Here is a 12220-nt window from a genome sequence, read left to right as displayed (position 1 = left end):
CTGTATCGTACCCAGACCCCACCAGGAACAAGATGCAGGGCAGGTCTGTAATGTTGCCCTTTGGGCACTGCACTCCAGCCTGCCAGTGGAACCTTGTCATTAAAGCCTAAAGCAATGTTTATAAGTGTTCTGCCAGGGCCCAGTCCTGGAAGACAGGATTCTGTTAATTGTTCATTGCCCTACTCCATATAGCTGTGGTTTGACAAACAGACATTGCAGCAATAGCTGGTTGAAGAGCTGGATGTGCAAAAATAAAGAGAGTTTTCAAAAGCGCCTCAAATTTTCAGAATCCAAAAATGAAGGAACATATTCTATAGGGACATTAAGATGTTTATTTAATTGATTTAAGGAGGGCCCAGCTAAAACTTTACTTGCAAGTTATGACAACCTTCAAACAAACCATAGCGAGGGCTTGAAAGACTTCAGACACTTTTGGGGAAATTTACTAAAACTGGGGTACTCAGAATCTGGTGCAGCTACAGTGCATTGCAAAAGTATTCGGCCCCCTTGAACTTTTTCGACCTTTTGCCACATTTCGGGCTTCAAACATAAAGATATAAAACTGTAATTTTTTGTGAAGAATCAACAACAAGTGGGACACAATCATGAAATGAAACGAAATTTATTGGATATTTCAAACTTTGTTAACAAATAAAAAACTGAAAAATTGGGTGTGTAAAATTATTCAACCCCTTTACTTTCAGTGCAACAAACTCTCTCCAGAAGTTCAGTGAGGATCTCTGAATGATCCAATGTTGACCTAAATGACTAATGATGATAAATAGAATCCACCTGTGTGTAATCAAGTTTCCATATAAATGCACCTGCACTGTGATAGTCTCAGAGGTCCGTTTAAAGCGCAGAGAGCATCATGAAGAACAAGGAACACACCAGGCAGGTCCGAGATACTGTTGTGGAGAAGTTTAAAGCCGGATTTGGATACAAAAAGATTTCCCAAGCTTTAAACATCCCAAGGAGCACTGTGCAAGCGATAATATTGAAATGGAAGGAGTATCAGACCACTGCAAATCTACGAAGACCTGGCAGTCCCTCTAAACTTTCAGCTCATACAAGGAGAAGACTGATCAGAGATGCAGCAAAGAGGCCCATGATCACTCTGGATGAACTGCAGAGATCTACAGCTGAGGTGGGAGACTCTGTCCATAGGACAACAATCAGTCGTATACTGCACAAATCTGGCCTTTATGGAAGAGTGGCAAGAAGAAAGCCATTTCTTAATGATATCCATAAAAAGTGTCATTTAAAGTTTGCCACAAGCCACCTGGGAGACACACCAAACATGTGGAAGAAGGTGCTCTGGTCAGATGAAACCAAAATCTAACTTTTTGGCAACAATGCAAAACATTATGTTTGGCGTAAAAGCAACACAGCTCATCACCCTGAACACACCATCCCCACTGTCAAACATGGTGGTGGCAGCATCATGGTTTGGGCCTGCTTTTCTTCAGCAGGGACAGGGAAGATGGTTAAAATTGATGGGAAGATGGATGGAGCCAAATACAGGACCATTCTGGAAGAAAACCTGATGGAGTCTGCAAAAGACCTGAGACTGGGACGGAGATTTGTCTTCCAACAAGACAATGATCCAAAACATAAAGCAAAATCTACAATGGAATGGTTCAAAAATAAACATATCCAGGTGTTAGAATGGCCAAGTCAAAGTTCAGACCTGAATCCAATCGAGAATCTGTGGAAAGAACTGAAAACTGCTGTTCACAAACGCTCTCCATCCAACCTCACTGAGCTCGAGCTGTTTTGCAAGGAGGAATGGGCAAAAATTTCAGTCTCTCGATGTGCAAAACTGATAGAGACATACCCCAAGCGACTTACAGCTGTAATCGCAGCAAAAGGTGGCGCTACAAAGTATTAACTTAAGGGGGCTGAATAATTTTGCACGCCCAATTTTTTTGTTTTTTATTTGTTAAAAAAGTTTGAAATATCCAATAAATTTTGTTCCACATCATGATTGTGTCCCACTTGTTGCTGATTCTTCACAAAAAACTACAGTTTTATATCTTCATGTTTGAAGCCTGAAATGTGGCAAAAGGTCGAAAAGTTCAAGGGGGCCGAAAACTTTCGCAATGCACTGTATGTATGATAGCCACTCAGATTCTAACTTCAGCTTGTTCAATTAGGCTTTGACAATAAAACCTGGAAGCTGATTGGTTTGTATGCAGGGCTGCACCAGATTTTGCACCATGCAGTTTCAGTATATAACCCTCTTTGTATCTTGGAGATCAAAAGCAGACTCACACAAGCCACCATACATAGTAAATTCGAGGCCACTTTTATTGATATGACTCCTAAACACCTCAAAGTTTAGCAACCTTGGGGGGACCTCCCACCTGGCTTTGAGTCTTTCCTTCTCGAACCCTGATCCTCTCAGTATTAGCCAGGTGACACATTTGTGGCCCTGTCCTGGTTTAAGTCACTGGCCTCTTCTCTTCCATTCCTTTTTTTCTTTTCTTTTCCATTCTTCTCCACTCTCCTAGCATTGAGCTTGGGTTTTTTCATGAATATTTTACATTTTGATTCCCTAAATTGACTGTTTTCATTACATTTTTAAAAAATGTCATTATATTACGTGTATTTTTGGGCTTACTGCCTCTTTCATGTACGACAAACTTTCGTGCTTGTATTTGTACTGCATAAACAACCCATTTTTTCATGTAAACATAATGCTAATGTTGCTATGTATGCTTTGTTTCTTTGTTAATAAAAAGATTGCACAAGAAGATGTTTATTTAAAATAGAGACAACAGGGCCTACTAAGAGATCAGTACACTTTTTCTTTTTTAAGGATTTTTATTATGATTTTAAACATGAGAACAATATACCACAGGAACAAAGACATATGGTGTATACAGTATATCAGGGAACAAAAAAAGGAACATAAATTATTGCCGTGTAGTATGTTGTAAAGAATATACATACAAGAGGAATAAACATCCAACAAATGTACCTATACAAATCTTCATAATCAGAGAAGTAAAATCAACACTTAAATCGTGTAAGCTTTAGAGAAAGCTTAGCATGAAGTTGTCAAGCAATGAGATGAAAACATTCTAACTATGGTCTCCCAAAACTATAATATATTTAACTAAATAAAAACAATGAGAGATCCTGGATGTACTGTAATGTCCTATTGACACTGTGGTGGTGGTATGAACAGAAGAGATAAAGGGTGTCGTAAAAGAGAAAAACAAATGAGAGGAAAAAGAGAGAAAGAAAAGAAAGAGGGGGCAAATGAGATGGAAGGAGAGGAAGAATATGGTAAGAAACGGTGAGAAGGGGGTTCAGGTGGGAAGTAAAGATCAGTGGAGGTAAGGCGGGTAAAGAGTAGACAAGAGGGAAGGGAAGAATGGAAGTATGGGGAAGTTAGAAAGAGAATATAAGTGTGTGATATAGTTGGGTGGTATGTAGGGGGGTTATGAAGTAAAGCAGGAAGCATGAGAGTAGGAAAGCATGGAAAGCAGGGCAAGTAAAGTGTCCCTCCATTTCCCATGTATCCTGCCTAGTTGAGAAATCTGAGTTGCAGCCTACCACCCACATATGGGTTACGGTGTTAAGGATTCTTGAAAGTGAAACCAGCAAGCCTATGTGCAAATTATCTTGGTAGGGTTGTCTCTTGGAATGCTAATCAGCTTTTCTATGTCTGCTGTTTGACAGATATATTAGTACTAGTCTGTGAGTGTTGGTGGAGTAGAGGTGCCCCATTTCAGAGGGATGCAGCGCCTGGCCGCGTTCACGAGGTGTAAGGCTAGTGACTTGTGGTATGTAGACTATGGGAGAGAGGAATGGTGTAGTAGATATTGCACAGCCATGAGATCTAGATTGTAGGTGGCTATCTTGGCTATGGTTTTGTGTACCTCTCTGCAAAAGGCTTGCATTTTCGAACAGGACCACCATACATGTAGTAAGGAACCAGGTTTCGATCCACATCCCTAGGATAGGGGAGAAGTTGTGGGCAAGAATTTGTGAATCTGTATAGGTGTCCTACACCAGCCGGCTAGTAATCTGTAACCCGTTTCTTGTGTTGTCATACTGATTGAGCCTTTGTGTGTATTAGTTAAGATTCTATCCCATTTTTCTTCGGTGAAGGAGAGATCAGGTTGTTTTTCCCACTTTTGACAAAGTCTACTGGTCTTTGTTAGAAGGAGTAGAGTGTACATTAAAGGTACCATATGTCGTTGTGGTGTGGTTCTAGAGCAGAGAACTTCAAATGGGGTGCGCGGATCCAGTCAGGTGAGGAACTCCCTAAGCTAAGAAATTTCTTAGCTGTACATATGTCCAGAAGGGGAAGTAGGAGTTACACATTTTAGCCTCTAGAGCTTTGTAGGATAAAAGGGTTCCCCTTTTGGAAAAAATGTTCTGCCCGTACTGGTTCATAGGGCCAAACCTCTCTTAGAAAATGGGATGAGCAGTACACTTTTTTGGGAATTCTTAGAAGTATAAAAATCTTTTCAGGAGGCCCCAATTGTCATAAATTTCCCATTCTTATTGTTCATGAATTGGAATGGGAAATGCCTTTTTAGACTTTGCAGGTCTGCTGGTACCCAGAGAGGAACGTTGAGAAAGAAAATAATCAAATGTGACTATACCAAGGGTTTTGCACACAGCAGAAGTGAGCATATCTACATTGGCAAGCATAATGTGTGAAGCCGTAACATCAGGTATACAGGAGTGTAGGAGGTGAAAAATCTTCTGCTGCATCCTCTAACACTACCTCCAGGTCTTCTCCAATGTCCTCTATGTCTTCCTCTTCTAGAGTAGGTAGTTCTGCTTCTGATTCAGGTAGAGAAGATGGGGTTGGAGAAGAATCTTGGTGTTTTTGAGCCACATAAAGGGATGGCTGTATTAAAGGCACTAATTGTCTGAGAAATTCTGATATACTTGCAGAGAAATCTGATTTGGTCATGTAGGCCCCTTGTTGCATGCCATTGATAAGCTAAAATCCATTGAAGAGATTGGTGTTAAAATAGAGTCCTACTATGTCTATGAGAAGGACCCTCTTTTGAGGTTTTGAAACTTATGCCTGAGTACAATATAAGAGTAAAAGGGTAGGAAGAAGTGCCCAAATACTCTATAAGAGCTCTGGGCGGAAGTGGTGATAATGGTGTGATCTGTGATGTGATGTAATACCTAGTCCTCCTCATAAAACTAAGCTTTGAATAGTGGAATTTTTACTGCCAAGTCCTGATAGTTTTTACAGAAAAATAAATACTATTCAGGGGACACTTAACAGGTGTACTGCAAGTAGTGGAGATTTCATACTTGCTAAGGCTACAGTAAAGGTCCCATAACAGGATTAACCTGTCTTGCCTTTCCACTGGTCCCTGTATGAGTTTAAGCTTCCCCATCATAGGGTCATACCCTTGGAGGGATCTTCAGGGTCTTGGAACCATAGGAATGAACGACCCTAGACCTGTATAGCACACTGCAGCTAACTACACTCATTGCCAAGGTAAATGCTCAAACAGGATCCAGTACACAAATACATTACAGGCTATCCCCACAGTGTAGGGTCTAGAGATAGTTCCAAAAGTATTACTAAGGTTACACCAACTCAGATGCACTGCTTATATTGATATAGTAGAACATATGAAGGGCTGATTGAAGAAAATAAGAGTAAGTAAGAACTAGGTAAGCATAGAAACCTCTTCATAAGGGTCCATCATCTAAGAATACCGGCAAAAAACTGAAGTCTCACTGAGTGGGATAGGCTTGGAGGACTATGCCCAGGGGTGTGTCCAATCACCTGAAGTTAACAGCCTATAGATCGGGGTCTATGAATATCCAGCCTGTGTTCTGTACTGTATTAGTTAGGATATATAATTTTGTAAGATGAAGGTTTAACAAAGGATTCAATTGTTTGCATAATGGGTGGTGCACAGGAGCTTTGTTTTCCTTTTCTGCCTTGCAAGCCTAACCCTTTAAAACCATTTGATTTCTGCATTTGGTCTTTACAGCAAATCTTTGTCAAAAAGTCTTACTTTTGGGCCATGAGAAGGCCAAGTTCACACAACACCTTCCTCTAGGACATCGCTGTAGTACAGGGGGGATGTCATTACACATGTAACAGAGCACAGGTCTCCCCAGCCTCTTGATATGCTTACAGACCCAATCTCCACCCACTGATATTACTGATTACTGATGTATGGTATGTGTGCTCCTTGGATCTCTTACCACGGCCAAACCTGAAGATAGAAGCTAAATCGACTCTGTTGCTAAAATAAAAACAGTACTCACCTGTCCTGCAAACCAAGGCACCAATTTTTGCTTTGTTCATAAGCTAGTAGAAGACTTTTCAGCATATAAACACACTTCTGGGTTAGTTGGATGCCTGGTCCCCAGCTGTGCAGTGTGGTTTATTTGCTGGCCCCTACATGCCTACAGGACTCAGGTTCTTCAGCCACCATAGCTTTTAAAAAGAGAAAAAAATTGGTGGTGCAAGAAGTGAGCAGGATTTGCCGTAAATTCTGCTGTTCCACTGAATATTTTGTGGACTCCCTAACTATGTGTATCTGTGTTGCTCCTTAATGCTTGCTCAAAACTTACACCTCAGAGTTTGAAAACTCCAAAGACTGAATTTCAAAGTCTCTTCAAAATCATCTGGTATGGGAATCTATTAAATTAAACCAGATGGCCTTCACCTCAGTAGAATAGTATTTACTATTTTTGTTTTGGCTGTGTAACAAATTTGACTATGAGATTAGCAAACCTATCTAATAAAGATCTGATCAGAATTAGGCTGCTTCATCAACTGATTTGTCCATCCACCTCTGTTTTTTTTTTTTTCTATAGTGTTTCCTAAAGCATCAATGAAATGATTAGCTATCTCACAGTATCCTGAACTTCAATTAATGTAATGTATCTCTGTGAGTGCCGGGCTAAAGACATTTAAATCCAGACAATTTTTATTTTTTTTTACTAAAAAAAGTTACTTTTCTAATTAACTACTTGCTGACCGCCCTACAGCAGTTTTACAGGATCACTTATATATATATATATATATATATATATATATATATATATATGTATATATATATATATATATATATATATACACAGTGCCTTGCGAAAGTATTCGGCCCCTTTGAACTTTTTGACCTTTTGCCACATTTCAGGCTTCAAACATAAAGATATAAAACTGTAATTTTTTTTTTGAAGAATCAATAACAAGTGGGACACAATCATGAAGTGGAACAACATTTATTGGATATTTCAAACTTTTTTAACAAATAAAAAACTGAAAAATTGGGCGTGCAAAATTATTCAGCCCCCTTAGGTTAATACTTTGTAGCGCCACCTTTTGCTGCGATGTTGGATGGAGAACGTTTGTGAACAGCAGTTTTCAGTTCTTTCCACAGATTCTCGATTGGATTCAGGTCTGGATTTTGACTTGGCCATTCTAACACCTGGATATGTTTATTTGTGAACCATTCCATTGTAGATTTTGCTTTATGTTTTGGATCATTGTCTTGTTGGAAGACAAATCTCCGTCCCAGTCTCAGGTCTTTTGCAGACTCCATCTGGTTTTCTTCCAGAATGGTCCTGTATTTGGCTCCATCCATCTTCCCATCAATTTTAACCATCTTCCCTGTCCCTGCTGAAGAAAAGCAGGCCCAAACCATGATGCTGCCACCACCATGTTTGACAGTGGGGATGGTGTGTTCAGGGTGATGAGCTGTGTTGCTTTTACGCCAAACATAACGTTTTGCATTGTTACCAAAAAGTTCAACTTTGGTTTTATCTGACCAGAGCACCTTCTTCCACATGTTTGGTGTATCTCCCAGGTGGCTTGTGGCAAACTTTAAACGACACTTTTTATGGATATCTTTAAGAAATGGCTTTCTTCTTCCCACTCTTCCATAAAGGCCAGATTTGTGCAATATACGACTGATTGTTGTCCTATGGACAGAGTCTCCCACCTCAGCTGTAGATCTCTGCAGTTCATCCAGAGTGATCATGGGCCTCTTGGCTGCATCTCTGATCAGTCTTCTCTTTGTATGAGCTGAAAGTTTAGAGGGACGGCCAGGTCTTCGTAGATTTGCAGTGGTCTGATACTCCTTCCATTTCAATATTATCGCTTGCACAGTGCTCCTTGGGATGTTTAAAGCTTGGGAAATCTTTTTGTATCCAAATCCGGCTTTAGAGCCCATTCACACTGCCACGACTTGTCAGGCGACTTGTCAGCCTGACAATTCGCGGTCGGTCGCGGTCCATTGAGTAGTACAGGACCCGTTCTAATAGGAGCGACACAAGTCGCTCCGACTTAGAAAAAGGGTCCTGTACTATTTTGGGGCGACCTCGGAGCGACTTGCATAGGCTTCCATTATGCGAAGTCCCTGCAAGTCGCCCCGAAGTCGCGGTGCACAGCGGTGCACGCGACTTCACAGGTCGCCCCCCAAAGTCGTGTCGCCTCAGTGTGAACCGGCTCTTAAACTTCTCCACAACAGTATCTCAGACCTGCCTGGTGTGTTCCTTGTTCTTTATGATGCTCTCTGTGCCTAGACTATCACAGTGCAGGTGCATTTATACAGAGACTTGATTACACACAGGTGGATTCTATTTATCATGATTAGTCATTTAGGTCAACATTGGATCATTCAGAGATCCTCACTGAACTTCTGGAGAGAGTTTGCGGCACTGAAAGCAAATGGGGCTGAATAATTTTGCACGCCCAATTTTTCAGTTTTTTATTTGTTAACAAAGTTTGAAATATCCAAAAAATTCCGTTCCACTTCATGGTTGTGTCCCACTTGTTGTTGATTCTTCAAAAAAAATTACAGTTTTATATCTTTATGTTTGAAGCCTGAAATGTGGCAAAAGGTTGAAAAGTTCAAGGGGCGAATACTTTCGCAAGGCACTGTGTATATATATATATATATATATATATATATATATATATATACATGATTCTGCACCTCCGGGTAAGGGGGCGCACACTGCCATTCTGATAGGAGGGAAGGCATGGATCCTATGTCTCTGCAAAGCAGGGACAAGGATCCATGTCTTCCCTTAGTAAAAGCACCTCCCACACGGTCATTAGTACAGTGACACTGCATATTTTTAGCACTGATCACTGTATTAGTGTCCCTGGTTCCCAAAAAGTGTCAAAAGTGTCAGTTAGTGTCCGAGTAGCTGCCGTAATATTGCAGTCCAGCTATAAGTCGCTGATTGCCGCCATGACTAGTAAAAAAATAAATAAATAAATAAAAATTTCATAAATATACCCCATAGTTTGTAGACATTATAACTTTTGTGCAAACCAATCAATGTATGCTTATTAGGTTTTCTTTTTTCCAAAAATATGCAGCAGAATAAATATTGGCCTACATTTATACAAAAATTAAATTTTTTTGCATGTTTTATTGCATATGCATATGTTTTATAGCAGGAAGTAAACAACTGTTTTTTTTTTTTATAGCGCAAAAAATAAAAATGCAGAAGTGATCAAATACCATCTAAAGAAAGCTCTATTTGGGGTTTAAAAAAAAGGCATACATTTTATTGGGTACAGTGTTGCACGACCACGCAATTGTACTGTGGACATTGGAGTCAGAATGTGGGCAGCTAAGCTCCTAACCCCAAGGAGGCATCCAAGCTGGGTGCTGGATGGTTATGTCAAAGAAAGGTAATCTACTGTGTTCTAGCTCAGAAACCAAGAAGTGCCTAAATCATTATGGCTTCTTTATTCTCAGAGTTTATTGAAGCTTTAAAGTAGAAATTGAATCTATAAATGGCCTAAAAAATGTAATATGGCTATCACTATCAAGCAGTTCATCACAATGCACGTTCATATATCAATATATTAAGTACCAACAATCAGAAAAAGAAAGTGTTTCTAAAACCTTTGCATGGCAAGAGTGAACACTTTATACTGTTAGCAAATAATAATGCTTACCTTGTCTTACAGCCAACGTGGTTGTATAAACCAGGAACAGAAGGATGTAGTTAAGAAAACTCTGAAAGAGAGGTGTGTTGGCATGAAAATCTTCTGACAGATATTTGCTTGTGAGCCTTATTCCACAGATAAGTAGGGAGAGCACTTGTCCAAGAGCAATAGACAGCAGCATTTCCCTGTGAGAATACATAAGAAAATGATGGTTAACACCATGACAGTTCATACATAATTTGCAGTGCATTTATAAATCATATCGACATTAATAAATCAGAACTCATTCCTCTGTTAGGTCAGATCGTGAGGTGAATCCATTAAACTTCAAAACATAGTTCATACATACAGTTAGCACCCCTTTATGCTTGCATGAAATGTTAGTACATTGCTCGTTGTTATACAGATGAGAATTAACCTAGCCTAACCAATGCAAATTCAAATAAAATTTCAATGACTAGGATCGGGTCACATAAAGATAGAGGACAGGTAAACTTAAAATATTATCTATATTTATGTAAGAGCGTTTGAGATTAAACACCAATGTGAATGTTAGAGTTCAAATAGCTCAACAATAAAATTACTTTTTAGTAATTCATTTGTATTTGCTCTGTTATCATGTCCAACCTGTTTTCAATGTATTTGTTTTATATAACTATAGGCAAAAAAAGGGGCTCACAATATTCTCCCTACAGTGTGTTTTCCAATAAAAACACACAGCCCCGTAAGCCTCCTCCTCCCCCTCCCCCTCCAAGCTACATGACTGGGGAGTACACTGTCTACTGCTAAAGCCCTGTACACACGTACCGATTGTCAGGCCGAACGATCGGCCGTCTTTTGTCCGGTGCTGTTTTGTTGGTTGAAAAGTGCTAAAGACTGCACACGAATTTTGTCGGCCAACAACAACCGACTGCAGAAGTGATATCATGTGTTGGTTAACTTTCCGTGTGTTTTTTCTTCTCTGAGCATGCCCAGTCTTGCTCATCTGCTTTTTTGTCGGCCGAAATCTGTACTGACTGAGGAACAATCGGCCGTTCTTTGTTGGCCTACAAAAATTTTATAGCCTGCACACCAGATTTTGTTCGGCCGAAAAGTCGCAGTCGGTTGTCGGAAGCATCATACTAACAAGCCGACAATCGGCCGATCGGACGTTGGCCGAATATTTTTCTTGTGAAGAAAAAAAGTACAAGGAAGCAGCACTGAGAGAACATGGGCCACCAGCATTGAAGCTTGTGAACTGCAAGAACAGTGGTTATCATTTTAACATATAGGGGTTGATTTACTAAAACTGGAGAGTGCAACATCTGGTGCAGCTGTGCATGTTAGCCAATCAGCTTCTAACTTCTGTTTGTTCAATTAAGCTTTGACCAAAAACCTGGAAGTTGATTGGTTTTTATGCAGAGCTGCACCAAATGTTGAACTCTCTTGTTTTAATAAATCAACCCCATAGTTTACTGGGTGAATGTTTATTTTATTGTGCTTTGTGTGTTTAGCTGAAACACGCTGAGGGTTTATATAAGATGACTGCCGTAGTCTTATTTTTCACAATTTTTTCATTATTCTTTTTCTTACAATTTTGTACTTATTTTAATTTTAATTAATAATAAATGATTTTATTTTAATATATTTTTTCTTTTTACGTTTTTTTCACAATGCTGTTGGGGGATCTTTGGTGAGATATCAGGGGTCTAAACAGACCCCTGAAGTATTAATTTAGAGAAAGAGAAATGGACTGAGGAAACACATTTCCTGGTTCCTTTCTACAGCCTCAACTGCCCTGTAGATTAATGAACAGAAGTGCCCAATCATTCATAAACTCAAGCATAATAAACACAGTTTACTATGCTTCAGTTATGAATAAACACAGTGAGCAATTGGTACATATCACTCACTGGGGGAGATTTACGGATGCGTTGCTGTGTACTTTCTGGTGTGCAGGCATGCTGAGCATGCCCCCTGCTGATCTGTGCTGTTATTGGCTGTAGCATAGGCCTGTCAGAAGGTTACAGCCAATGATTTTGGCTGTTTACCTGCTGATCAGCTGTGGCCAATTACAGCACAGACCTCTGTGCGCTTGTAAACAGAACATGCAGGATCTGGTCGGTTTCTTCCTCCCTGAGCTCTTTTTATTCAGGGAGAGAAACCAGACACGTTCTGTGTGAATACAAGCAGAGCATATACTTTTGCCTACACTTGTTAGGCACATTTAACCCCTTGATTACCCTCTGCAGTTAACCCTTTGATTGCCTTGTCACCCAGCCAGTTTCAATAGTACAGTGACAGTGTACAGTATTATCACTG

At 39.9% G+C, this 12220-nt stretch overlaps 1 protein-coding gene across 2 annotated transcripts in view; it reads right to left on the bottom strand.

Moving 5' to 3' along the window:
- SLC35F1 (solute carrier family 35 member F1) overlaps positions 1–12220 on the bottom strand; it is a 554611-nt gene that overhangs the window by 215268 nt on the left and 327123 nt on the right. For both annotated transcript variants that reach the window (XM_082251908.1, XM_082251907.1), the window contains exon 2: positions 9929–10104. In XM_082251908.1, coding sequence (XP_082108034.1) covers positions 9929–10104 — 176 coding nt within the window. The remainder of the gene's footprint in view (positions 1–9928; positions 10105–12220) is intronic.

This window comes from Pelophylax lessonae, assembly GCF_965119305.1.
Source record: "Pelophylax lessonae genome assembly, chromosome: 3".
In the NCBI taxonomy this organism is placed as follows: domain Eukaryota; kingdom Metazoa; phylum Chordata; class Amphibia; order Anura; family Ranidae; genus Pelophylax; species Pelophylax lessonae.
The sequence above is the reverse complement of the archived record's forward strand: the minus strand, read 5'-3'. Positions and strand labels throughout refer to the sequence as shown.